Raw genomic sequence first — 27,266 nt, 5'->3', positions numbered from 1 at the left:
CTAATAGGTATGTTCTTAGACCGTGGATATCCACTTAAGCTGCTTCTAAGTGTTAGAAGGGATGTTTTAAGGGAAAGGGGTGGTAGGTACGCCCCAATTTTGCACACTGGGGTAGCATCAATGAAAGAACAACAAATTGATGGTTCAGTTAAAGGAGTAGATGTAAGATTGATTTTAAAATATAATCCTAGGACGCCTGAATTGACTAACATAGTAAAAGGTATATGGAATTTTACCCTAAGTGATGAGATTAAGAAAATTTTGGGTTCGGAACCAGTGGTTGTTTATAGTAGGGGAGAAAATTTAAAAGGTATTTTGGAAAGAAAGAGCAAGAATAGGTTTAAGTCTATTATGAAAAAGTGTGGTTTTTGTAGATGGTGCAGATACATTAATGAGAGCACCTATGTCTGTGTGAATGGTTACAAATATACAATTCCCTGTCCGGGACAATGTAATTGTTGTACAAAGAATTTAGTTTATTTGGCGACCTGTTCCTCCTGTGAGGCATATTATGTGGGTAAGACCATAAAGAGGTTACGGGATAGGATTGCAGAACATATCAGATCCATTAAAAAGAAGGACAAGCACAATGCACTTTATTTGCATAGTATGAAATGCACGGATTTTAACAAATTTACATTTTTTGTTATAGGGCGTGTGCTAGATTGTGGTGAAGGTGGTGATATAGTCAACAAAGTGGGGGCATTGGAAACAGAATGGCAGATAAGATTGGATGCCTGTAGGCCTCCAGGCTTGAATGACTATATTTCACTCAAACCAATGTTAAAATTGAGGTCCCAGCAAATATGACAGCAAAACATATTTTGAGTGATATGAGATATGACTAGTTGCATTTGCAATATGCTTTATTATGAATTTATCTTGACAAAAATCACATTGTAACCTGTTAAAGTGGATGAAATAGTTAGGTTTTATAGGTATTGAGATCATTATAAGGTTGAAAATAATTATAGGTAAATCAACAATGTAACAATTCTTGTTTAATTTTTAAAAAATAGATGTTAGTTGATAGGTTTATTGTACATATATTTGTTATATTTTTATACATTAACATTGATGTACATAGTTTTAAAATTTATTAATTAGGGTTGTTAAATGTTTAGGTGGGTGTGTTTTTGGTTTAATCCAATGGGATTTGTTTTTATGCAATATAAGGAACAGGAAATGTTGAAATGAATGACTCTGATGAAGCCAGATTGCTGGCGAAAGCGCTTAGTCGTGGATGTACTTTGTTTTAATAAATGAACGTTGCTCTACTGTGGAAGTCGGATTGTGCTTTGTGGTGCCTATCTTGATTTATATGCCATCAGCCCTTGTGGGTGTTTTCTTTTTGTTTTCAATACCACATATATCAGAATGCCTAATGATGGTATATTTCCCAGCCCATTACTGTTTATACATTAATTTATTGATGTATTTTTAGTTGTCTGTGTGGACCTGTGATTAATTCTATTCTTACATACAAACCTTATTATAATTATATCATTAATGTAGATTTTTCTCAAATAAAATACACCTTTCAAAATTAATATCAGCCATTTTTTTCTAAGACATATCCACAAATCAAAATTTATAAAAGACAGGCAGGTTATCCTGAGAATATGATATACTTCTGGTAACAGCTGGCCACAGCATCCCTGCCTTCCACTCCACATAGCCTAACTCTGGACAAACCCATCTCAAGCCAGCTTCTACCAGCTCTCACCTGAGCTGTCCTCTTAGACCAGTAAACAAAAAAATGTTCTACCAGCCATACTGTTATTTGGTCTAGAGTTATACAGAAAACAGCATGGTTAGTATTCATTCTCCCCATATATAACAGACTGGGCATTAGTGCCTTTAAACTACTTTTGATGATATAGCACTCTCCAAAACCACATTTCAGCAATATCTCTCTTTTTATCTTACACATCTGGCATATACACCCAGTTGTCATCTATATGCTTTCTTGATAACCTCATTTCATGCTCCCTCAACCACCAGATTGACTGTTTATGTCTGTCCAGTCCTAAAGGAATCTGCCTAAAACCAAGTTGTCAGGTTAATGCCCATAGGGCTCAGTGCCTTCTTGATTAACACACTGAACTGCTGTACCTACAAAATGTCCTAAAAAGGAGATGCAAATACTCAGCCATTACCCTTTGCTCCATTGTTCTGGTTCCCTAATGTGACTACTGATTTTACTGTGCTTACTGACACTACCTCCCATTTTGCCAAAAGTCTTCTTGTCATTTTATATTTAGGTCTGCCTTGGATACCATGAGCCACGATGCCAGCAGATGTTTCATGAGCATGATGTCTCCCCACATGAAGGGGAATGTACCTCTACTATTGTGCTATCTAAAAGCTCACTAATTTGAAATATCTCTTCTAGGGATGCCCTCACCATCTTTGTCACTCCAGGCCCTACAGTGATAGCCAAACAATCCCCTTGCCTTCCAGAAATTCTCATCCAGCCATTCATAATCCTAATTATTGCCCAGTGCTTGATTTAAACCTCTATTTTCCAGCTCATGACCTCAAATCAGCACTACCATTTAACTGGCCATTATCTCATGGACTGTGATGTCCTTCATCATAGCCTCTTGTCACTGTTCCCAAGGCCAATAAGTTACAGACTATTTTGCTGTGAAGAATTCTCCCAAGGCCACTGCGCCTTCCACATTAGTATAAAATTTCAAGTTCATAGGTGCTTACTAGGCTAATGACCACAAGGGCCTTTTTAAGCCTAGCCATGCATCCCAAAAAAAATAACAGTAAATACTGAGCATCCCATGTTCTAGAGCATTGGCATGACATACAAGTTCACATTTAATCACTTCTGCATCACTGCCAACAACTCATGCATGAGGAGTAATGTATACAAACAGGAATAACTCATTCAAACCTACAAGTCTTACATAAGTTTGCACTTCAACCCTGACAGCTACTGGCCTAGCTAGCCACTGTTGCTTACTGAGTCATCCTGTCAAAATGAAGTACCACTCAAATCTAACAGGAGCCCTTTCCAACTCTTGGCATCCTCCTTGCTACAGCCTAGGAAATAGACCCCTTAATGCTTCTACGTCTTACCTTGCATGAGTACTTCCAGTGACCTGATGAAAGTCCTCCCTTGAATTAATGCTTGAATAGCCCTAGCAATAATTTAACATCCACTACCCTGTATTTTTCTCTGGCCAGCAGATTCTGTTTTGCTCTTTAGTGCCTGTGGCTGCTTCTATGGCAATTAGGAAACAAACATACATGTTTGCATCCAGACACAGAAAAAGCAACTACCTGGTTTGCCTACCAGTTTATCCAAAGCTAATGAAACTTCTAGCTTCTTAAAAAATTGTTTCTGTGATGCAACAGTCTCTTTCATATTTCTCTTGCATTTGTTGACTATCAAAATTTCATCTGCCGTCCTATCTTGCTCTTCGCTTTCTCATATTCAGTGCAAGACTGAGCTGGATTTCTCAAATGTGGTACAAGCCATTGCACAACCCACTGGCATGCCCTTATCAAAGTAACATTTCCCCTGCAGCCACATGCCTAAAAAGTGTCAGTTCTGTTGTCACATTGGCAGTTGTTTTAAGTCTGATTCTATAGCCATGAATCAAATGTTGCCCTGCTGCACTTAACTGCATCACTCAGGGACATATATTGAACTCTGTCAACTTCCATGTCTCTGCGGTCATTGACTGATCCATTTCTCAAGTAAAATAAGTAGTGAATTAGCTGAAGCCTCTTCCCTCTTGTATTTTTCTGTCATTAGCCATAGAGAAATATTCTAAACAATGGTAAGGGAGGCAACTGAAATGTTCTCACTAGCTTGTGTGTGCTAACTCCTTGTACAATAACTTACCAACAGTGGTTTCTCAGCCTTCAACCAACTTTATGCAGGAAGTCCTTGCAACTGTCATTTCAGCCGGTGGGAGGAATCCCCATCTAAAGCCACTTTCCAAGGTCTCTTCTGCCTCTCTGCCTGGGCACTTTTCAAAATACACCTTCAAATCTCCCACTTAACTCTGGTTGGCTCTACCTGGTCTTTACCAGTTTGGAGCTGTGACACTACCCAAAGGAACTATATTCCCTTTCCTGCATGCCACCCCCCTCCTGGTATCCACTTCAGTCCTTTTTGCCTTGTGCATTGTTGTTGCTGAAATCTCCCAATCCAATCCTTCCCGAAGCAGCTCAAACCTAAATGTGGAGTCCCTATATGAGCAAACATGTGCTTGATTCTACCACTAATCCAAATGCATCTAGATGCACTGAATGTCCAGGGTGGCTTGGTCTGCCCCTCAACCTCATATACCACATCCTACTAAAGTAAAACTGTTGTTTCAGTCATGACAGCCTACCAAGTGCCCAGGTGGTATGAGTTCCATCTGACAGTCATAACAGTTGCCATCAGTTTCCTGAATCTCTGACCAGAGATCAACCACATCTATATAGGCAAACCAAACATAACCACATCAAAAATTGAAGTTTATTGCTGCAAAGCTTTTGGGTTAAAACACCCTTCCTCAGTGCTATTTCATACCAACCATACCCATCCCTGTCCACCCATCATCCTCTGAGAATCCCTAATGATAACTTTATATGCCAACATTAGTAGAACATACAAAATACTGCATGATAACTATAAGAATCAATCAGAGGAGGTTAGAAAGGATTGGGAAGAATGATTGGATAAGCAATTAATAAATAAACAATGTAGGGATATATGTATGTCTCCCAAATATGCAACATAGTCTAGAAGATTTAGGATCTTTGCTTGGAAGTGTTTACATAGGTATTTTATAGCTCAAGTAGAATCCAAAAATGTTTCCTCAATAGACAGCAAATGTTGGAGGTGTGATTGGGAAGAAACAGGCAATTGAGAACATATTTTCTGGGAGTGTAATGAGTTGGTAGACATTAAAGATTCCATGCAGACTGCTCTATCAGAGGTGCTGGGTGAGCAAATTAGCGTAACTAAGAAAATGATTTTTTCAGCTATGATACAGAATTGGAATTGCCTAGACATAGCATGGCCTTGCTGAGTCTAATTATGGTGGCTGCCAAAAAAAACAGTTACTAGAAAATGGAAATCTAAATTAACTGTACTAGCAGTAGTGGATACAATAACAGAGATAAACAACTGGAATTGGAATCTTTAGAAAAGGGTACACAGGAAAAAATGGGAATTGTGGGAACAATACATGCAGTGGAGGAATGAAGTTTAAAAGAAGGCAGGATTTGAATGAGCTATAACAACAGGTTCGTAGTATGATACTAGGCTATTGGACCAGAGGCCCTTATAAGCCTGGCCAAGCATTTTTCCCATGTTCCCACAAAGTCAGCATCTGTTTCCCCTGTCCAGAAGGGAAACAGGTGGGATCAGAGGGGTGGATTTTCTGTTTCCCATCCAATCCTCCAGATTCCTCTTAAAGAGGGCTAGTGAGGTACTCTGCTTGAAATGGAGAAGAACTCTGTTCCACAGATGGTGTACTCTTTGGAACACAAATCTATCCCGCCAACAAGTTCTATTAATGTCACAGACTAGGTTGAGGCCTTGCATGCAGGGTGCATAAGTGGAGTTTGACTTATGGATGTGCAACAACTGAGATGGCCTTGTATGCCAGGCACAAGTCACCTCTGGGCAGTCTGTATGAGACTGAGTAGAGGGACAGGGCTTTTAGCCTATCTGTACAGAATAGGTGTTTCAGGCTTTGGAATTTCCTGGTCAGGAACCTCTGTGGTCTCTCCAGCTGCTGCATGTGCTTGACAAGGTACATGTTGAAGGGGGCATTGTACTTGATAATGGGTCTGATAAGCCAGGAACAGGAATGTTATAACCTCCTTGTTCCTGGATAAAATACCTTTACTTATGAGGTGGGCCATGTAGAAAGCCTTCCATACAACAGAGGCAACGTGATGGTCAAAAGTTAGGTTGCTATCTATCTGGGTGCCCAAGTCCTTCATGATTGATTGTTGGCTTAGTACATTGTTATTAATGTGATTATTAGTGGTGACAACATTTTCCCCAAAAGGGATAATGATGCATTTCTTGGCATTCAGTTTGAGGCCATGCTTCTGGCACCAGTCATTAGTTTGAGTAAGGCCACTTGGAGGATGTTCATATCAATAGGGAAAATTAAGACAGCACCTAGCTTGTAGTCATCTGCAAACTTGGTCAGCCACAGACTACTGGTTTTGGCTTTCATCTCATGAAGGTATATCTCAAACAGTAGAGGCCTCAAGACCAATCCTTGGGGCATGCAGCTCATTACAGGTCTGCTACTAGAGGTGGCATCCCCTATTTTGATTGAGTGGGTTTTATCAGTGAGCCAGTTAGCTTCCCATCTGGTAACACACGGGTTGATGCCTAGCTGGGAGAATTTATCTATTATGCCCAAATGGGTAATAGGGTCGAAGGCTTTGTCTAGGTCAAGGAAGATGGTGTGCAGTGTCTTCCCCTTGTCCATTGCTTTGGTGACTGTTTTGAAGAAGTCAACCAAGTTTAACAGGCATGATCTCCCTTTGACAAAATCAAACTGTGTGAGGTCAAGCGTTTGGAGGTTGCCAATGTTCTTGTTTATAAGGTACATGATAATGCATTCCATTGCCTTGCAGATAAAGCTAGTTAGGCTGATGAGCTATGATTGCCTGGGTCTGTGGATATTCCACCTTTGTGTAGAGGGATGACAGTGACTGTCCTCCATTTGGCTGGAATGAAGCCGGTGCTCAGCTTTTGGTTGAATAGGGTGCCTAATGGTGCTGAGAGTTCTTGCCAGAGTTCATGTAGGATGCAGGCAGGAATGTTTTTGGGTCCTGTGGAGGCTGTATGTTTTGCTTTTGAAAGGGCATTAATGGCCTGCTCCCTGGTGATGGGGGGGGGGGGGCAGGTGCTGAGGATGTCCTGGATTACTGATGGGGGACTGAATGACTGGATAGATAAGTAACGTATAATGTTTGCAATTAAATTATGTCAATACGGTTTGTTTTCATTTATTTAGATGTATGATTGCCTATGTCATATGTGATAATTAATAGATGTTTCGTTTTCTTGTTTAAAATAAAACAAAATGATATCTCAACATAGGCCCTGTTAGGTCAGAAGACATTTTCAGCATAACTGATATCAGATACAAGTAGTCAGAAACCCATTTGTCTCAAGTCCTGGTACATTACCAAGCTGGTTTATACTTGCTAAAGACTGCCAAACCCACCTGGATGATTTGGTAGTTCTTTGTACTCCATCATGATCCAACATGTCAAAAATATTCACAAAATATGCAGTGTTTCTATTTTACTGTCTTAGTAATATAGACTGCTATGGGTCCCTGCTGCTGTCCCCATTGTACTGTCTTCCTGCCATCCCATCACCTGCATCTATAAAGTACCATGGGCCCTACTCTGTCATGTTACCAGGTTCACCAGGAAGTCTTGTGCTGCTGCATGTAGATCTTTATTTGGAACCTCCTGACTTTCTCCCTTTTGGTTAGTCTCAGTCCAATCTCAGTCTTCCTACTGGGATATCGATGTAGCTTTAACTTGGTCTACAACTTTTCTAAATCTACCTGATTTGATGAAGCTAAAAATGGATATAAGTGCCCCTCTGAACCATAATTACTAAAGTCATCATCATTTATAAGATCAAAGGATCATAAGAGGTTACTTGGCTAACGGCCCTAGAGACTTTTTAAGCATAACCATTAATGTCCCAATTTTCCCAATTATCAATATCCACAGACTATAACAGCTTTAGTATATGCTTGTGTCTTAGGGCATCTAAAAACTGCCTCTGTCCATAATGGCCAAAGGAAACAAGCCAGGTGGGAATTTGGGATTTACAATCCATGGTCCAAATGTAAGTAGCTTTTCCATGCTTTGTGCTTGATTGTTCCCCTTGTTTCTACAGCCTTCCATTCTTTGTTACCACTCTTGTCCTCCTCTCACTGTCATGGGTCCCTGTCTCAGATGATTCTGGGAAGCAGTGGGGGGTTGAACTGGTCATTAACAGCAATTGGAAGGCTTTTTGATCACATGAGTAGGAATTGAAAAGTTATAAAGGAATAGAGCATATAATACATGAGGTGACATACTTTGTTACAGGATTTGACTTGAGTAATTCTGCAAGTTTGCCATAGCATGTTCTGTTGACAAAATGCACTCAGAAAGCCACTACACCACCTTTGGAAAAAATATTTTACAGTAATACAATTCATTCAATTCCTTGCACCAAGAAAAAGCATTTCCTCAACATAATAAGATGTCTAAATGCAGACTTATTAAGAGTTTTGGGAGTGCATTTCCTTTCTTGAGCAATTGTTTGTGTAAGACATTTGAGATTTTGAGCATTTTTTTATAGAGAAAGAAGAATTTGTACATTTCCCTTGCTTACCTGTAGTAGCTTGACTTGGTTTGATTGTTGCTCTATCTGGCGTAGTTTCTCTTCAAAGCTGTTCATTACCTCCACTCTATCTTGACAGCTGACTATTTGTTTATCAAAGATTTCAATTGCACATTGGCTTTCTTTCTCAATGACTTCTTTGGCTGAAGTTTCTTCTTCATCAATCAGAAGTCGGAGGTCAGTAAATTTTCCTGCCAGCCATGCTTTACTGTCTACAGCACTAGCCTGTGATCATGACAATAGACATTATAAGAACAGGGAACATGTCCAAATTGTTTAGAAAAAACACCAGCTTATTTTTTTTTATAATTTCAAAGATGCAGACCTGAAGAAAGTACAAAGCAATTGTGCACTGTAGTTTTGCAATAAACACATTTATGTATTTATTATTTAACATTTTTAACATTGCTTCTGAGGTATATTAATATAACCATTGAAAAATATTTGTTAAATGGTGCTACACAGTTGTATAATAAAACATGTCACATGAGACAGTAGTAATTTTATTTTTAAAACTGTTACATATGGCACGGATATTATATAGCTAACTTCCCATTTTCTTTTAACTATGACAGAGAGTAAATTACAAAGGGAACCATATACTTGGGAAACTGCATTTACTTTTAACCATTTTAACCCATCAGGTCCAATGCCTCCTTTTGATGGCACCGTGATGAGCACTGACAGATTAAGTATCATGCTTAGAGGACTAGAGAATGGTGGATTCAAATCCCAGACTAGAGGATGAGGCAGTACATAGTCTTTGTCTTCTGCACTATCCAACTATGTATTGCATATGGTAGAACATTGAACAATAAAGAAAAAAACAGTATCCAGCCAATGTATTATTATACACTGTAGTCCCCTGTTTCAATCCTCAACGCCAGGATGTTCAGTCATGAAATTTGTTTAAACAGAACCTTAGTGAAATATCTTGAGTTTTACATATTCAGAGCATTGGGGTCTATATCAGTTCAATGAATGGCCACATCACCAAATGGCACTGCATCAAAAATGCAGTCCACTGACCCCCCCCCCACTAACTATATATACCAACTCAGATCTCACTACAGTTGGGAAAAGGGCACATTTCCTGATTCCACCTTAGTGCGATCTCAGTCAGAATGGTTCGACTGACGGCATTTTCTATGCAGTGCCATTCGGCAATGTGGCCATTCACTAAAACAATATAGACCCAGATCACTACCTTCCATTAAAGAAAGACTGGGTGAAATTTATGTAATTTTTGAGTGCAAAAAGCATTAGAGCACCACATACTGATGCCTCATGCAGCCAACACATTTCTTCATTGTACATCAAACTGTTTTACGAAAGTGGCATTTAAGAATGAAAGAGATATAAAGCAATATTACATAAATTATTCAATTCCCGTCTTCTCTTACACCTTATTCCTCCTTCAAAACATTTTCTGCATGTATTGTTCCCACAAGTTAATTTCTTCTATGTGATCTGCCCATGTCCTTTTCTAAAGATGCCACTCGCTGTTATTTTATCTACGTTATAATATTGATTTCAGGTATAGTTGGTTTAGATTTTTATTTCCATTTTCTAGCAATTGTTTTTTTGGCAGCACCAGAATTAAACTTAAGATCTTACTTTGTCTAGAAAATTCAGGTCCCATATCCAACTAAAAAATATAATTTCCTTAGTTACACTCGTTTGCTCATTCACTGACAGAGTACTCTGTGTGGAATTTTTAAAGTCTGCCAATTCGTTACACTCCCAAAACATATGCTTCCAGTTACGTCTTTATGACTCATTATACTTTCAACATTTGCCATCTACCTGAAGTAAAATTATTTGGCGTCTGCTTGGGATATAAAAATCTTTCAGGCATAATGTTTTAATGTGCCAAGAGGTAAATCTTGCTCCTGATATTATTCCCACATTAAGGTACACAAGGGAGATACTAAAGATTGGGACCTCAGTACAGTGCCTTTAAAAGAAAATGTAAACATGCAATTATGAAGGGGGAAATACCACACTGACACCCTGTGCAGGAGTATGCCCTCTTACTAATTGTATGATCATCTGGGAGATCAATGTATCTCACAGAAAGATGAAGTCTGCCTGCAGCAAAATCCATCAGATGCTTTTAGTCCTCCAACTTTAAATTAGTTGTATGTGCTTTTTGATTTACTACCAGTCCATTATAAAGTGACAACTTCCTCTCCAGTGAAGGCAATCTGTAGTTCTCAGATTTGCAGTGAGTCCAGAAATTTGAAAAGCTGAAACAACCCACAAGCTTAGACTAAGTGAGAAGTGGTAAACATTACCAATGAAAATGCAACATATTATTTAGAAGTGGTGAATTAATAGCACTAAAGAAAGCAGACAATCACACTTTAATGAAGGGGTAGTATAAAATGTCAAGAGTATAGAAGACTTTCAATTTTTGATATAGACACCATACTATATTGTGTTGCAATAAGGGTTATGATGATTGGTCCTTTGTTCTGAAATGCATCTGCAGAAATCTTGCAAGATCACAGTGTTCTCAGATAGTATAAAAATGCTCAAATATGTCTTTGTACTTGAGACAATAAAGCAAGATGACTTTTTATGCTGATGAGAATACTAGTTAGTCACTTCAGAAGATGATGTTAACATTACTCAGTATCTATTGCTTAATTTCATGCAAACTTCATGGATTTCCTTAGCTGTGGTTGTCTGACACTTTAGCCAGCCTTGAAGACAATAATATAACTACATGACCATTGTGTGTCCCAAAAGGGAAGGAAGAGCAGCACTTTTTGCAGCTGAAAACCCGCACAGGATTGCTAGATTGCCCTTGTACATCCTGCAGTGCCCTATCCCTCCTTTCATATTATGTAATTCTCTCCTCCAGGTTCTCATCATCCTTTCCTGATGCAACTCTCATACACCAGCTCTACTCCCTCATTTTCCATAAGCACCAGGGATCTTTCCTTGGACTCTGGCTATGCCACCTCCCTTTCCCACTTCATGGGGTGATGCTCCTCCTCCTTTCTGATCACACATTTCATTTCCACCTTTATGGAGATCATGACCCCAACTCCATTTCTCCCTTGTCATTTCAGAACAACCTACACCCAGGAACTTCCATGCCACCCCTCCTTTCTTATCACTGTTCCATGTTTCCTGGATACAAGCAATATTCACACTCCCTTCTGGAATTACAGTCTTCAGGTAATCCCTACCTTCTTACCTAGAATCTTTGCATTGCATTATAGTACCACCCATTCATGTAATAAGTTACTCTTGTTTCCTTGTTATATTCTCTGTCTTACTATTTTTTCCTCATTACCCAACAACCTACAAAAGTTTAATGAAAGCCCCTACTGCTCCGGTCAACCGACTTGAGATGTTTTGCATCAGCTAGTATTAACAGTGACAGATGGGACCTTAATTTAGTGTATGATCTTAAGAACAGCGCTCGCATCCACCCCATATGCCTGGAGAATGAAATCAAATCACGAAATGCTTAAAGAGGGCATTGATAGTGTATAACAACACTAATAATGCCCCCTTTAAGCATTCCTTGGTTTGTATTAATTTTAGTTTATTACGTTTTTATATTAGAAAAAATCTCTCTAACTGTAAAAGGGGGTGGCTGGCAAACATATTTGGAGGATAAGGAATTATGGTGGCAGCTATTATTAGAAGCAAATGTGTTCCATTTTCCCTGGTCTAAAGGATAATATCTATATAACCAGTGTGTTAAAATGGCAATCTATGGAATTGTAATTTATCTGAACCATTAGATTTGCATATTGATGTATATTTCAATATTAAATTATGTGATTTTGTTAGGATTTATTTATATTGTTTGTTATAATATTAATTTTCTATATACCTTTAAGGGACTGTTTAATGATGTTAAATGAAAGGGAATTTGTTGACTGGGTAGGGTATATAAATCATTTAGGTATATATTTGTATTCTGATGAAGTCCATGCATTTGGGATGAAACAGCTTAATATTAAAGAGTGTGCCTTTTTCCATGTGATGTTTTCGGTGTTCTTATCGTTTTGTTTTTTTGTTTTTAGTTGCACCCATCCACAGTTGTGTTCTTGCTAATTTCCCAGTCACTGTCATATCCCAACTGCCAACTAGCTTGTCTAGTGCCTTAACTTGCTAGTCAAACCCAGATTACCAGGGAAGCAGTTAGGGCTCTGTCCATCTGTGCCAGAAAGCTGGCTTACTATTGTTAATGTTAATGCATGGCTGAAAGCCATTCCCAGCCATGATAAATCAGGATCAGGATAAAGGTGATGCTTCAAATGCACTGCAGAAGGTAATGATCTTTATTTTAAAAATATAATTAACTTTTTTGTCTTCTGAGCATGTTTCCAGCTTTTAGAAAATTTTAACAAAATATTCTACTATCTAAACACAGCTCTGAAAACGTGCCTGAATACCCATTTCATTGCTGTCGCATATATCCAAGGTATTGAAAAGGCAGCTTCCCAATAATTTCAACAGCATTTTGAATACTATGATTTCTGGGTCTATATTAGTTCATCAAAGTTTATTTACCTTGAATGGCACTGAATGGCCATTCATCGAACGTTCAAATCAGCAAACATTTTTCCCTGGTAAGTAAACTAGTAGGCCAAAATACAAAAATTTGCCCTTTTCCTTACTGTAGTGTGATCTCAGAGTGGATATCTATGTGGGGGGCACAACCCCCCCCCCCATGTTTAGTGGGTGTGGGGGGTAGCCCGCACTTCACTGGGTTTAATTTAATATAATGTGTTTGTGTTTTCAAATGGTGTGATGGTCAACATGTTTACTTACCTGGGAAAAATGTTCACTCATTTGAACGTTCAATGAATGGTCGCTTGATGATGTCGGTTCTATGAACAGTCATTTCAGGTAAGTAAACTTTGATGAACTAATATAGACCCATGAATTCCCTGTTGGAACAAATATGACTTTAATTACAGGACAAGATGACCACAGAACTGGCATCACTCAGTAATAACATATGTGAAACCACAGATGAGGGGACATCTAATAGGATCATGTTCACTGATTTCACAAAGGATTGTGGTACAGAATCTTTTAAAGGGCCCCTTTCTGAGACAACTCCATATGGATGAGACACTATTACATTAGGCTGCTTTTCCAGTTATTTTGATCAGAATTATATAAGGTGCCAAGTGGTAAGTCTTTGCCACACCAAAAATATGTGCAGACAGTTGTTGTCAAAGACTCGGTCATAGAAACACCCCTGTTCACTCTCCATATAAATAATCATCGTCTTCCAACTATCAACATATATAAAGAGTATAGATCTAGGATCATCTCATCATTGGTTCACAGGTACTTACTATGCTACTGACCTGTGAGGATATTAAGAAGCATTTGGAGACGCACATACCAGAAGTTGCATTATGCACAATGGTCAGCCTCATGAGTGTTGAGTACAGTGAAATGATTACATCCCTGGATCTGGACTCAATACCCTTTATTATAAGTTATTATAAATTGTGCAATGAAAAGGACTTCTTTACAACAGTTAATACATGGTAATCAAATACATGGTGATAAAGGACAATTTATTCAGAATGTAGGTTCCCAGATCCCTAACTACAGAATCAATTTTCAGGGGTGTGTTGTCAATGATATAATTACAAGGGGAGTCATGCTTGCCAAAGGCTATAGTTAGACATTTATTGGCATTTAGTTTTAGTCTACAGTTTTGACATCATCTATTTGTTCAGGATAGGCCCTCTTGTAAGACTTTGGTGTCCTCTGGGGAGTTTATGATGGTCCAAAAGGAAAACAGCCAAACCAGTGAAGTCAGGAAGCAAATTTAATATCTAACAAAATCACAAAGGTAAAAGCATGCAAAGCTTTCAGGTTAGAACAATCCTTCAGTGCAATGAATCCTGCTTCACTGGTTGACTTCGCTGGTTTGGCTTTTTTACTTTTGGATTTTGTTTTTGCTGTTAACCAGTGTTTGCTTGATCCTGCCTTCCTTTTTTGAGTTTATGATGGTGCAAAGTTTGCAGTCACCTGCAAGACTGACCAGCCACAGCCCTTAACATTAGCTTTGAGAAGTAAATGCAAAAGAGGAGTGACGGAAGGACTGAACCCTTTGGTATGCTGCCAGTGATGGGTCTGTTGGAAGAGGTGGAGATGGCCATAAAGTTCCTGGGTTTTATTTGCCAGCCAATTTGCTGTTCAACGAGTTACACAGACATTGATATTTAGTTCAGTGAGTTTTCTATGATACCCAAGTGTGGGATGATGTTGAGCACAGTCTAGATATGCAGTGACTACTGTTTTACCCTCATCCGGTGCACACATAACATTTCTAAAGAAGTCAACCAAGAGATATATATATATATATATATATACACACCTTTTCAGTCCCTCCACATACAGCCAAGTTCTCTGCTATTATGGATACTTATTAAACTCTACAATTGATACTGTTGGACTTAACTCTTTTTGTAAATATGTAAATATATCTTTAAGTTTGTAAAAATATTGATATGTATATATCATGTGTTTGCATTTTTGCTTTGTCTCTCTAACGTTCTTGTATAACAATTTTGACCATATTTTTGACTCATATGTTTGATTCTCTGTAAACTATTTTTTTTTTAGCTTTTCTCCTCACGTCTCCAATGAAAATTGGCTGCAAGCCCAGCTGGACCAACCCTGTTAACAAACATCAATAAATAAAAGTAGGCAGGTCCTGCCCTTTACAAATCCAAACCAGTTTGGGTTGAGTCTGTGTTACCTATATCCTTATTTATTAAATGCATAATGATTATTTCTATAGTCTCACAGATGTGACTGGTTAGGCTTATGGGGTCTACAATTACCTAGGTCCACTGATACTCCACCTTTGCACAAATTTTGTGTTTATCATTTACTAGAGATTGTTTAAAATTTCTAAAAAATAATCTTGATTTTCCCAGCTACTGTCAGCTGCAGAGATGCCAGTATTCTCTAAATTACTTTTAATTCCTTTTGTATTATTGTTTGTTATTTAGGGATTAATTAAATTATTGCTGTTCCATCTATACAGTGAAATATGTTTTATTTAGTATAGAGTTAGGTGTTTGTTCTGAGTTTAACACTTTGCTTACTTGAATTGTATCTATTTTGTAAATTGCTTTGTGACGAAGCACTTAATAAAAAGTGAGTTGACATGACATAATTAGATGCTAAACTCCACTGTTCAGGTAGCTGCCTCTTTGATGCAGCCTTAGTAAAGGAAAAAAAAAGAAATATGCAATAGTCACTTAAATTGAAAAGCTGAAAGAGTAATTTGCTTTAACCTTGCTATTAAATCTATTTTTAATTCATTGACTGGTTAGGCACAGCATTTAAAGGCAATGTATTTAACAGTACAATAAAGTTTTATTGTATCGCATATTTGTACATTCTGATGTCTCAGCATTGTGTCAAGTGTGCAGCTTATGGTGTTGTTGGCATGACTGTGTTAACTCTTAATTCAAAAGTACACAAGTGATGATGTTTTTTCCACACAAGAAACTTGTTACAATTTCAAACTGGAGTATTTAATTTTCCTTTAAAGTAAACCCTGAAACAAACATAATTCAAATATTTGAATCTCTGGTTAGTTAGGCCCTTCACCTATATTTTTAATTCATGTTAAGACAATTGCCAGAACGCAGTCCCTCTCATGTACTAACCTTTTTCCCAAAATTATGTCTGTACTGGTTAATGTACTACTCATTTTCACATTTACATATGGTCAGTGCTTTGTACCGCCAACTCCAACACCAGCAGACCTCAGACTAATAATAAAAAATCCTCAGGTACATTTGTCTGTCTGTCTGTGTCTTTCGGCTTTTCCCGGTTAGGGGTTGCCACAGCAGAACTCTGGTCTGCTAATGATTGGCAGTAGATTTTCACGTGCTGGCTTGCCGGGCCTAACACACAACCTTCAATGAAGGAACACCCATTCACACATGTCAACACACAGAAGACGCTCTGAGAATCGAACGGGCAACGTCTAACTGTGAGGCGACAACACTACCGCAGCACCACCAGTAACTAAAAACACCCAGTAGAAAATGAGCTGAAGGATGAAATATTATGGATCACAAAATTCAAAATATGAAAATGGTACACACTCTGAAGACTTAAAGGAGCTTAGAGTACATCTTGTGCCTTTTTACTTTTGTGAGACTTCAGACTAATTTGCACAAGTTTTGCCATTTCATGACATGCAATTATAATTGCAAGTGATTTCCTTTTGACAGGAAAACTCAGTATGTAAAATAGGTTTTGGAATATTTAATTTTTGTGCTCTGTAAGTAGCGTTTAGGTCACTTAATCAGAAGGTTTTTAAGGTTGTAATATACATACTTATGTTTCAGTTGTCTGTAGCTTATTTGCTTGCAGCTGAATCCTCCCTCTGTGTTCCAGTATGAGCACACACCAATATATAGGCATAATCTCTGTATGTACATTTCCCAGACTGGTGCTGTCTTAAAAGCAGTATATAGAAAGAACGAGAGAGACAGATTAGCAGTGTGTGTGTGTGTGTGTGTGTGTGTGTGTGTGTGTGTGTGTGTGTGTGTGTGTGTGTGAGGGGGGGAGCAGAGTCCCACATCAGGGGTGTATGAAGAGGTTTACCTCTTCCAAAAATGCTTTTTTTTTTTTTTTTTTGGTTACCTGTATAATGAATGTTTTTTTTAATACAGTAAACCAGCAATGTGTATATGAGACTTTAGCACAGGGCTTGAGCTCACACAGAGGAGCCTGGTACAACTAGTGTGATCAGCATTTTCTTCCTTCCTTTATCTCACCGTATAGCACTCTTTGGAGTGTTTATCTGAAGCCTTTTTTTATTTTAATTTCTCATTTGACTCTAGACTTTGGAACTCCCTCCTTGGCATATCAGGAGACTCACTTCTATTTGTAAAGGTCAAAGTATTCTGTTTTAGGCCAGCTAGATGCATTTTTATTACAGGCATTACATAAAAAAGTATTGGCATATCGGTGAAGTACCTTCTCTGCCTGTTTTATTTGTGCTTGTATTCAAAAGGGTGCATTCTCAAGGCAGACTGCTGGGGTAATATTTCTCTATTAGTCAAACTTTTCTTTTTTTCTACTGTCTGCACTGCTTCTGTTTTATTTCTTTTTTACTATGTATTGCTATCTTTGTACTCACACTTTACAGTAGTCTGTAGCCATCAGCTTTATTTATGTTTGTGTCTTTCGGCCTTTCCCGGTTAGGGGGTCGCCACAGCGGAACTCCGGTCCGCTAATGATTGGCAGTAGATTTTTATGTGCTGGATTGCCGGGCCTAACGCACAACCTTCAATGAAGGAACGCCTATTCACACATGTCGCCACACAGAAGACACTTACTGAGAATCGAACGGGCAACGTCTAACTGTGAGGCGACAATGCTACCGCAGCACAGCTTTATTTAAATGTTAAAGAAAAATAAATACATACAGAAAAATCTGGATATTGATACCATGATACCATTTTGTCTTAACTGAAACCCAAAATGACGGTCATTCAAGGGTGGCGCACTGGTGCAGCGGTTAACATTGTCACCTCACAGCAAGAGATTCTCAGCTAGGCTGGGATGCCTTCTGTTAAGAATCTGCCAGTCTTCCCTGGATTTGTGTGGGTTCCTCTGGGTACTCCAGTTTCCTCCCACATTCCGAACACATGCGTCTAGAGCATTTCTCCCAATGTCTCCACTGAATATAGTAGGGTCTGTCCAAGCTGAACTTTTCTGGTCAACAAATGTTAAATAAAATAAAAAGAAACATTTCTCAATACATTGTAAAACAGCTGAAATACAATTTTGGGTACACACTTGTTATCCTGTATTTAGACCTATATGGAAATACAAGCCTAAATAGTAGTTATAATCATAGATTCTAAGGGGATCCAGTATTTGTCTGCCTGGGATGACATGATCGACAGACCATGATGCTTTGCCAGAGATGGCCTGCACCTGTCACCCTTGGGATTCCGGATACTGGCAAAGGCTCTTGCCACCCCTATAATGCCTTTTTTAGGCAAGGTTCAAATGCCAAATTCACCACCGTAACAGATACAAGCAAGCAAAATCTGAGGGTAATGCTACTCAATGCTAGAAGTCTAAACCTCAAAATGCACTCACTTGAGGCTCTCCTTAAAATGGAGAACATAGACATCTGTGCAGTGACAGAGACCTAGTACAAAGCTCCAGAGAGCACCCCTGCATTACCAGGCTATCATTCATACCACACCTTTCGGCCACCTAACCCGGAATGAAGCACTGAAGGTGGAGGCGTGTCCATATTCATTAAGGATATCCACACCTCCAGGCTAGTTTCACAGCATAATGCATCCGAGATTATCCAAGTGCAACTAACTCTGGGCAAGACTGCAATCCAAATTGTAGCTTGCTACAGACCCCCCACCATGCCCCAGGATTCCCACTCCTCATTTCTTGATACACTGGAAAGTATTAGGGTACAATCCAACACCCTAATAATGGGCGATTTCAACTACCCCACCATTAACTGGGAAAACTACTTATCTACCAATTCATTTATTCAACGTTTTCTGGAATTCATAAATTCCAACGCCTTGGATCATCTTATTCACACCCCCACCAGGGGCAGCAATATCCTAGACCTGGTCATTACCAACATCGGCAACCGGTGTTCCACACCAGAGGTCAATTCCTCGTTGGTCAGATCAGACCACAAGATAATCACCCTAGACATCCACATCCCACCCCAATTAGGGAAGCCACCGTAAAAAACTTCTCCAAAGCCAACTTCACACTTCTTAAGACAGAAGTGGCAAACTTCATGACACCCATGCAGACGGACAATAGAGGTATGACTGCTGAATCCTACACAAATGCACTTTATAAGCACTTGCACGAGTTCATGGATCATGCTATCCCTAATAGAACCAAGATGCTATCCTCCAAAAAAAGGAAGCCAATCTGGTGGTCCTCTGCCATAAACAAACTCTACAACAGAAGAAAGAATCTGTTGCAAAAAAGAGTAAAATCCCATGACTGGAGGAACTCCCTGGTCAACCTCAGTAAGAAGCTGAGATCCCTCATAAAATCCTCCAAAGCTAGTTACAAAAACAAAATTGCCACTGACTCTAAAGACAACCACAAAGCATTCTACAGCTATGTCAAGAATTTCAATGGCAACACTCAGATCTGCTCTGAGTTACAGCACAATGGCACTAAATATACAGAACCAACTGATATTGCCAACATCCTGGCAAATAGATTCAGTGCTAACTTTAACCCCCTCTCACCCCCTAAAGGGCCGATCTCTATACCAGAAGAATGCAAAGTTCCTGTAATCACGGCTGCACAAGTAAAAAAACCCTCTCCAAAGCCAAGAATGCAGCATCCATGGGACCTGACAATATCCCAGGTTGCGTTCTACACGAACTACAGAATGAACTGGCACCCTACCTAAGTATCATGTTCAATTATAGCCTCACCTCAGGCTTTGTGCCCACTGAATGGCGCACTGCAACGATTATCCCACTCCACAAAGGGGGAGCCATGACAGACCCCGGGAATTACCGCCCCATTAGCCTGATGAGCCTGGTCTGCAAGGCCATGGAAGTCAAACAAAGACTTTGGTAATCTCCAAACTCTGGACCTAGCCAGTTCGTGTTTGTAAAAGGCAGATCATGTCTCCTAAACCTGATTGACTTCTTTGAAAAAGTCACCAAAGCCATAGATGAGGGGTAGTTGGTTCACACAGTTTATCTAGATTTCGCCAAGACTTTCAACACCATCCCCCACTCTGGAATTATAGATAAGCTCACTAAACTAGGTACAAATCCCTATGTCACAAAATGGATTGCCTACTGGCTCACGGACAGAACCCACACTGTGAAAGTAACAGACTCCAAATCCGACTTCAGACTAGTAACAAGTGGAGTACCACAGGGTTCAGTCCTGGGTCCTCTCCTGTTTGGTATCTACTTCTCTGAAGTACAGGCTAACACAGAAGGTCTTTGGCTAACAAAGTTTGCAGATGACTGCAAACTAGGAGCCATAATCGAAACTCCTAATGATGTGGACATACTACAAAATGGCCTCACTGAGACAGATGCCTGGTGTCAAATCCATGGCCTGAAGCTCAATGCCAAAAAGTGTATTGTCATCCCCTTTGGTAAAAACTCTGTGGCCATGAACTACCACATAAGTGGTAGTCTACTTAATGCCAAAAGTGTGATAAGAGACCTTGGGACACAGGTGGACAGTAATCTCTCATTTGATAATCACATTGACACAGTGGTCAGGAAATCCTTCTACATGGCTCACCTCATCACAAAAGGTTTCTCATTCAGAAAAAAAGAGGTCATTGTTCCCCTCTATTCATCACTCATTAGACCCATTATAGAGTACAATGCCCCTTTTGGTATGTACCTCACAAGACATCTACAATAACAGGAAAGGGCACAGAAATACCTCACAAAGAGGATTACTGGCCTCAAACAGATGACCTACACAGACCATCTCAAAAAAACTCCAGCTTTACTCCATCACATATCGCCTACTCAGAGGCGATCTCTGCCTAACACACAAAGCTATGTCAAACCCAGAGCTATTGGGCATGCTGCACTTAAAGAAATCCCAATCCCTCTGAGCTACACGCTTTAGGGACCTAAACCTCGTCACCACAATAAACAGAGCATGCTGGAGGGATAGATTCCTGTCCCAGAGACTTCCCATACTCTGGAACAAACTGCCTATCTATGCCAAACAGAGCTCCTCATTAGCACTCTTCAAGTCTTGATGATTGGATGGGAAATAGGAAATTCACCCCAGGGATCACTTCTGTGGCTCTGCTCGACAGGGGCACAGGAAAATAATTTTCTTGGGTGGCGAAAGTCAGGGTACCTTTTTGGCTAGGCTTATATAGGCCCTAGGGCTAATAGCCTAGTACCTCCCTATGAAGCTATAACAGGCGGAATTGTAGTTTGGTTATATTATCTATACTTTTCACTGCTATATTCCACTGCGTCTTCCTGCGGCTCCATATAAAATAACCTCTCATCTTAATATCAATCTGCTCTTTGTTTATCAATGCTAACTATGCACATAAAATAACACAGCCCCCAGTATCTCTTTATTAATGTATAAGCAGTACATCAGATCATCATTCAAGTCTGCTCATCTCATTACGGCTGTGAACCTAAACTGAAACAAAAAGGTCATGTTTATTTAGTGAAACAATTATGTTTCAGTCAGCATTTTCTTAGAAAGTTTCAAAATATTGTTCATACTAAAAGCAACAATATTTTTTGTAATATATTAAGAGAATCACAAAAAAATCCACGTGGAACATAATGCTTGCTTTAGTCCATAGATTTCTGAAGAGGTGAAACGTTAACACAGAGGCAGGAATATGAAAAACTGGATCAAGATACAAAACCTTGTGTGGCATAACACAAAGTGTATTTAAAAACTAGTTTCTTCATTTTTATAGATTTGATTTAGGTTCATAGATTAGTACTAGGCTAACTGCCCTTGCAAGCCATTTTTAAGCCTAGCCAATTATCCCTTGTGAGACTCAAACCCTGCACCTTGTGTTTGTAAGGCAAACACCTTAACCATTAGGCCACCCTCCCAACTCATCCAGAAAAAAAGAGGTCATTATTCCCCTCTACTCATCACTCATTAGACCCATTATAGAGTACAACGCCCCAATTTTATTTGATAGTTCAAAAATTTAATGATATTTAAAATAATGCGGTGGTGTGTTTAGCTTATCTGAAGAAGTTGGTGACGAAAATGTACCTGTTTTTAACGTTTATGTATCTTTGTGTCTACACTATTAAATTTTACCAGTTGTGGATCCGGTGGAGTGTTTTGTGCTTCATACTACTTGGTTACTAGTTTTCCTAGCACTTCATTCCTGTTTTTTGGTTATTTATTTGATAGTTGTCTCACACATTATAACTACTGTTATCCCAGTTCTGATCAAGTGGAAAAATTTTTTGAAATTGAGAAATGCTTGTTCTCGTCTGACACTTCCTTGGCACTTAATGAGTGTGAAAGGTTTAATGCTTTCATCTGACTGAATATATTCTCATTCACAAAAGAATCCTTACGTATCTCACACCATTAACTTCACACTTCTTTATTACGTATCTTAAAGTAAAGAAGATGGAATACCAGATAATTCAAACTACTTTAGTGTTTTTCACTCGGAGTGCACATCTTGTTTTCCTCTTTATTTTTCTTACATAAAGAAATGTGATCTAGAGATAATCTGGCTGTGTAAGAAAGGACAGCATTCAGACTATGGACATTCAAAGTCTGACATGTTCTCTGTAATTATCAGGCAAATACATAGATTAATAAGTGTGCTTTAGTTGATATCCAGGTAAACAAATATTACTGTGTTTTTGAGATGGTCTGTTTTAAAAAATAGTAATAATTTGTTTTATAGCTGCAAATTTCTCACTGTTGTTTGGTCTGAGTTCTTTACTGTGCATTCTTTCTAACGTTTAGAATTGACCACCCATGTGCTGCATAAATTCTAGTGAAACAAACTTTATCTACCACCTTTAGAGCCTCTTTAGGCAATGCCCAAATGACACACCTACTGCCACAGCAAATTAAAGCCAAAGAAACCTAATGGTGTTAATGCTCAATGCTAGAAGCCTAAACAAGAAACTGCACAACCTACAAGCTCTCCTCACTCTGCAGAATACTGACATCTGTGCAGTTACTGAAACATGGTTTAAGTGCACAGAAAGTACTCTAGCAGTCATAGCCAGACTTAGGCATAGGCCAACTAGGTGGCCGCCTAGGGCGCCACTCTGGCAGGGGTGCTTTTCCAGTATTTATTTGGTGTAGGCAGATAAGGATGGGGGCACCAGGTGGGTGGTGCCATGGAGCTCCTTTGCCTAGGGCACCAGTTGACGTAAGGCCGCTCCTGCCAGCAGTGCAAGGCTTCAGTGCCTTCTACACATTTAGATAATCAACTACACATAGAGGGAGAAAACTGGAGGAGGAGTCTCAATCTATATTACCAACAAGCATAACTCTTGGTTAAACAGGATGATGCCCTAGAATACATCCATGTGCAGATCACCACAGACAACATCCCATAACATATACTAGCAAACTTAAGGTCACCCTCTATGCCCCATGAATCCCATAGTTTATACCTAGAACTGCTGGAAATACTCACCATTAAATCAAATACCTATTCATGAGGGACTTTAGCTACCCCTTTATAGACTGAGAAACATACACTGCCTCATACTCACATGCACAACAATTCTTGGACTTTAACACAAATAATCTTAATCAGATAGAGCACACACCTACCAGAGGTTCAAACAAATTAAACATGGTACACATTAATATAGCAGAGTGCCACCCCCCCCCCCCCATGTTAAGTCCTCACTGGTGTGGTCAGACCACAAAGCTGCTGTCTCTTTTGAAATAAAAATCAACTTGGTAACCAAAACTTTGTAACAGTTAGGAACTGTTCCTATTAAGTGATAGTTTGTCAAAATTCAGTAGCCCCCTCAGTCCCAAGTTCACAGCAACCTATATAAAATTGCTCAGAGACCCTGTACAACCATGTAAATGGCTGTATAAACATTGCTGTACCTACTAGAATTAAGTCCAAAACAAACTAACAAACCACACTGCTAGAATCCTGACTTTTATAGTGAATAACAAAAGGAAAACAGCCATGGCTAAAATCAGGAAGAGTAACTCCCATAATGATAGGCGCTCTTGAATTAATTAGTTCTCTTAATTTCTTGTTTAGTTTAAGTTCAACAAGGACAATTACAAGGTTGAGATAGCATCACAAGATAAAAACAACCATAAAGCCTTCTATAAGTATGTCTGTAACCTCAAAGGTGGTCAGTAATGCCAGCTTCACTGAACAGTGACATAGTGAATCTGCCGGCTGACAAATTCAGCTCAAACCTCACCCCCCACTCCACGCTGCCTCCCTCCATTAAATAACTACTAGAGTTACCCCCCCCCCCAACAATTAACAGGAAGCAAGTCCTGGCAGTGCTCACTAAAGCCAAAAACACAGCCTCAATGGGCAATGTCTGCCTCCTAAATTGCTTGAAACATGACCTATCAGATCCAATTCAGCCACTTTTCAGCTATAACCTCAAAACAGGCTTTGTACCATGAGAAGGGAGGACTCCAGCTGTTATCCCATTTCACAACAGTGTATCATCAACCGACCCGGGAAACTAAGACATATTAGTCTGACTAGACTCATATGCAAAGCCATGGAACAAATTATCATAGAAAAAGACTCAGACAGGACTCACAAAGTCAGGATTGGTGAGACTACCACCCCTAAGAGACATGTCACCAGTGGGGAGCCTCAGGATTCCATGCTGGAACTGGTCCTATTTGGCATCTACTTCTCAGAAGGAAAGGCTAATGTCAGGGGCCTTTGGTTGACCAAGTTCATAGCTAGCTGCAAATTGGGAGCCATCATAGATTTCCCACCCATGACACAAACATCTTACAAGAGAGTATACCACAGACAACTGACCGGTACCAAAGTCAGGGATTAAAACTCATTGCCAAGAAATGCATTATTCCTTTTAGGAAAACTACCAAACAGGCCAATAAATCCAATAAGACACCTCCAAGAAATGATCTGGTAGTCAGGGCTCTGGGATCACATATAGATAGTAATCTGGTCTTTGACTAACATGTGGCCAAGGTAGTTAGAAAATCATTCTATGTCATCCAACTGATAAGTAAAGGCATAGCTTCCAGGTCCAAGGAAGTCATAGTGCCACTTTATTTGTTCCTTATGAGATCTATCATTGAGTATAATTCCCTTTTTGGCATGTACCTGACCAGACATATGCAACAGTTGGAATGGTTTACCCCCCCATGTAACCTCTAGAAACTTTCTAACATACCTCCTCCTAATAAACACCCATGATACATAAGGACATAATTGGGTAGGGTATAAATACTTATGGATGAGGATCTCATATCTATACTTGATCTCCTATAGATGACTGAGAGGCGAACTATGCCTGTCTTACAAGGCATCCTCTGATCCAGCTCTGATGGATCTGTTGCACATCCGCAAAACAAACAGCATCAGAACCACTAGATCCAAGGATTTAAATTTTGCTTGTAACATAAATAAGGCATGTTGGTAAGACAGGTGTGTCTTGATAGCCCCATACTCTGAAAGAGGCTTTCCATCCATGTGAAGCAGATTCCATCCCTAACCCTATTTTTGACCAATGGATAGGAATTTAGAAATTCACTCTAGGTATGGCCCCCAGGTCTGTGTTAGGCAGAGGCAGACAATAATGCCCAGCTTAACATACCCACTCCCATAGCCTCTAGAAACTTCCTCACTAACATGTTTCTGATAGACATAGGCAGAAAGTAATGCCTAAACCAGCACAACCCCCCCATGTAACCTCTAGAAACTTTCTAACATACCTCCTCCTAATAAACACCCATGATACATAAGGACATAATTGGGTAGGGTTGCACGGCTAGGCTCATAAAGGCCCTGATGATCATTAGCTTAGCATATACCTGTGAACTTTTGAATGTGTAATCATTATTATGCCTCTTTAACTTAATTTCTTTTTTGAAAAAGTAATGGCTATGGATAGCAGTTATGGAGTACATACAGCATACCTGTGCCTAGGCAAGTCCTTTGAAACTATTATACAAAGAGGCCAGAAGCAAACTCTAATTAAGCTGTTGTACTTAATGTACAACTATCAAGCACCATCAAAACTGCAGACGGAACACATTTAAAGGGATAAACTTTAACAAAACAAGTTCTTTCATACCTGTAAAGGTATATTTAGAAGTTATTTACAATCATTAAAAAAAATAATTTTATTCTCATATCATACACCACATGGCATGTGCATTATTAATTAATACCTTAGCCTTCTTTTGTTTAACACAGGCTTGAAATTATAACAATTATTCAAACCAGGTTTTGCAGTTGCATTAAGTTTAGTAATCCAATTATATTCAGGATTCTCTGTAATATCCTTGACATCTCCACCTCTTAAATTCATATAAATAACTTGTAGCATAATAAACTTAAAATAATGTATAGTACATTCCTGAATAACATGTCTTGCTAGAGCATTATTAGAATTCCACTTCTTGATATCATATAAACGTTCTAAAGTTCTCCCCCTAAAGTGTCAGTCTTCCCAACATAAAATCCTAAACATTGCATACAAGTTGCTGCATACAATAGATGTGATGCATTACAATCAATATAATCACATGGCTTAGAAGGCAATTATGTTATAAGCACACATTTGGGTTATTTATAAAAACGAGAGAATGGGTACTTTTCCATGTAGAGACTGTTAACTATTGCAGTTACATTGTAAAAGAGAACATTTTTACATCCTTCTACAGGGGTATGTTATGACGCACATGATTATGCTGATTTTGGGAACAGAATATATGAACACACAAATAATGGAGAAGCTTACTTTCAAACCTGTCAACTGTACAGATTTTAACAGAATGTCCAGATTTTTGCCTCATATTTTGGTCCATTTTGCATGAAATTCTGTTTTTCCGGTAAATCACTGGCAAGTCGTTAAAGATTAAAGCCAGAAAATAATGACACACATTTGCTTTTCAGACTTCATACTCTTTAGACAATTCATACCAAGACAAAACCTGCTATGATATCAACTTTGTAAGTTTGTAAAAGCAATATTTAAAAATTGTCCCTATTTTTGGGCCTTTGATCCCCCATTATTTATTGTTTTGTCCAGATTTCTTGCTCTAAGAGGTTGAGAGGTATGGTTACTTTGGGAAAATTTGTAATGCCCCACCACTGGACCAGTAATCAAGGAGCCTC

The 27,266-nt window shown here is 39.0% G+C and overlaps 1 protein-coding gene across 5 annotated transcripts in view; it reads right to left on the bottom strand.

Moving 5' to 3' along the window:
- Positions 1–27,266, bottom strand: part of TRIM14 (tripartite motif containing 14) — an 823,939-nt gene that overhangs the window by 214,072 nt on the left and 582,601 nt on the right. For all 5 annotated transcript variants that reach the window (XM_044060947.1, XM_044060945.1, XM_044060948.1 and 2 more), the window contains one exon: positions 8,390–8,623. In XM_044060947.1, the coding sequence (XP_043916882.1) occupies positions 8,390–8,623 (234 nt within the window). The remainder of the gene's footprint in view (positions 1–8,389; positions 8,624–27,266) is intronic.

Source organism: Protopterus annectens, chromosome 2.part0, assembly GCF_019279795.1.
Source record: "Protopterus annectens isolate FY-2018-M chromosome 2.part0, PAN1.0, whole genome shotgun sequence".
In the NCBI taxonomy this organism is placed as follows: Eukaryota; Metazoa; Chordata; order Ceratodontiformes; family Protopteridae; genus Protopterus; species Protopterus annectens.
The sequence above is the reverse complement of the archived record's forward strand: the minus strand, read 5'-3'. Positions and strand labels throughout refer to the sequence as shown.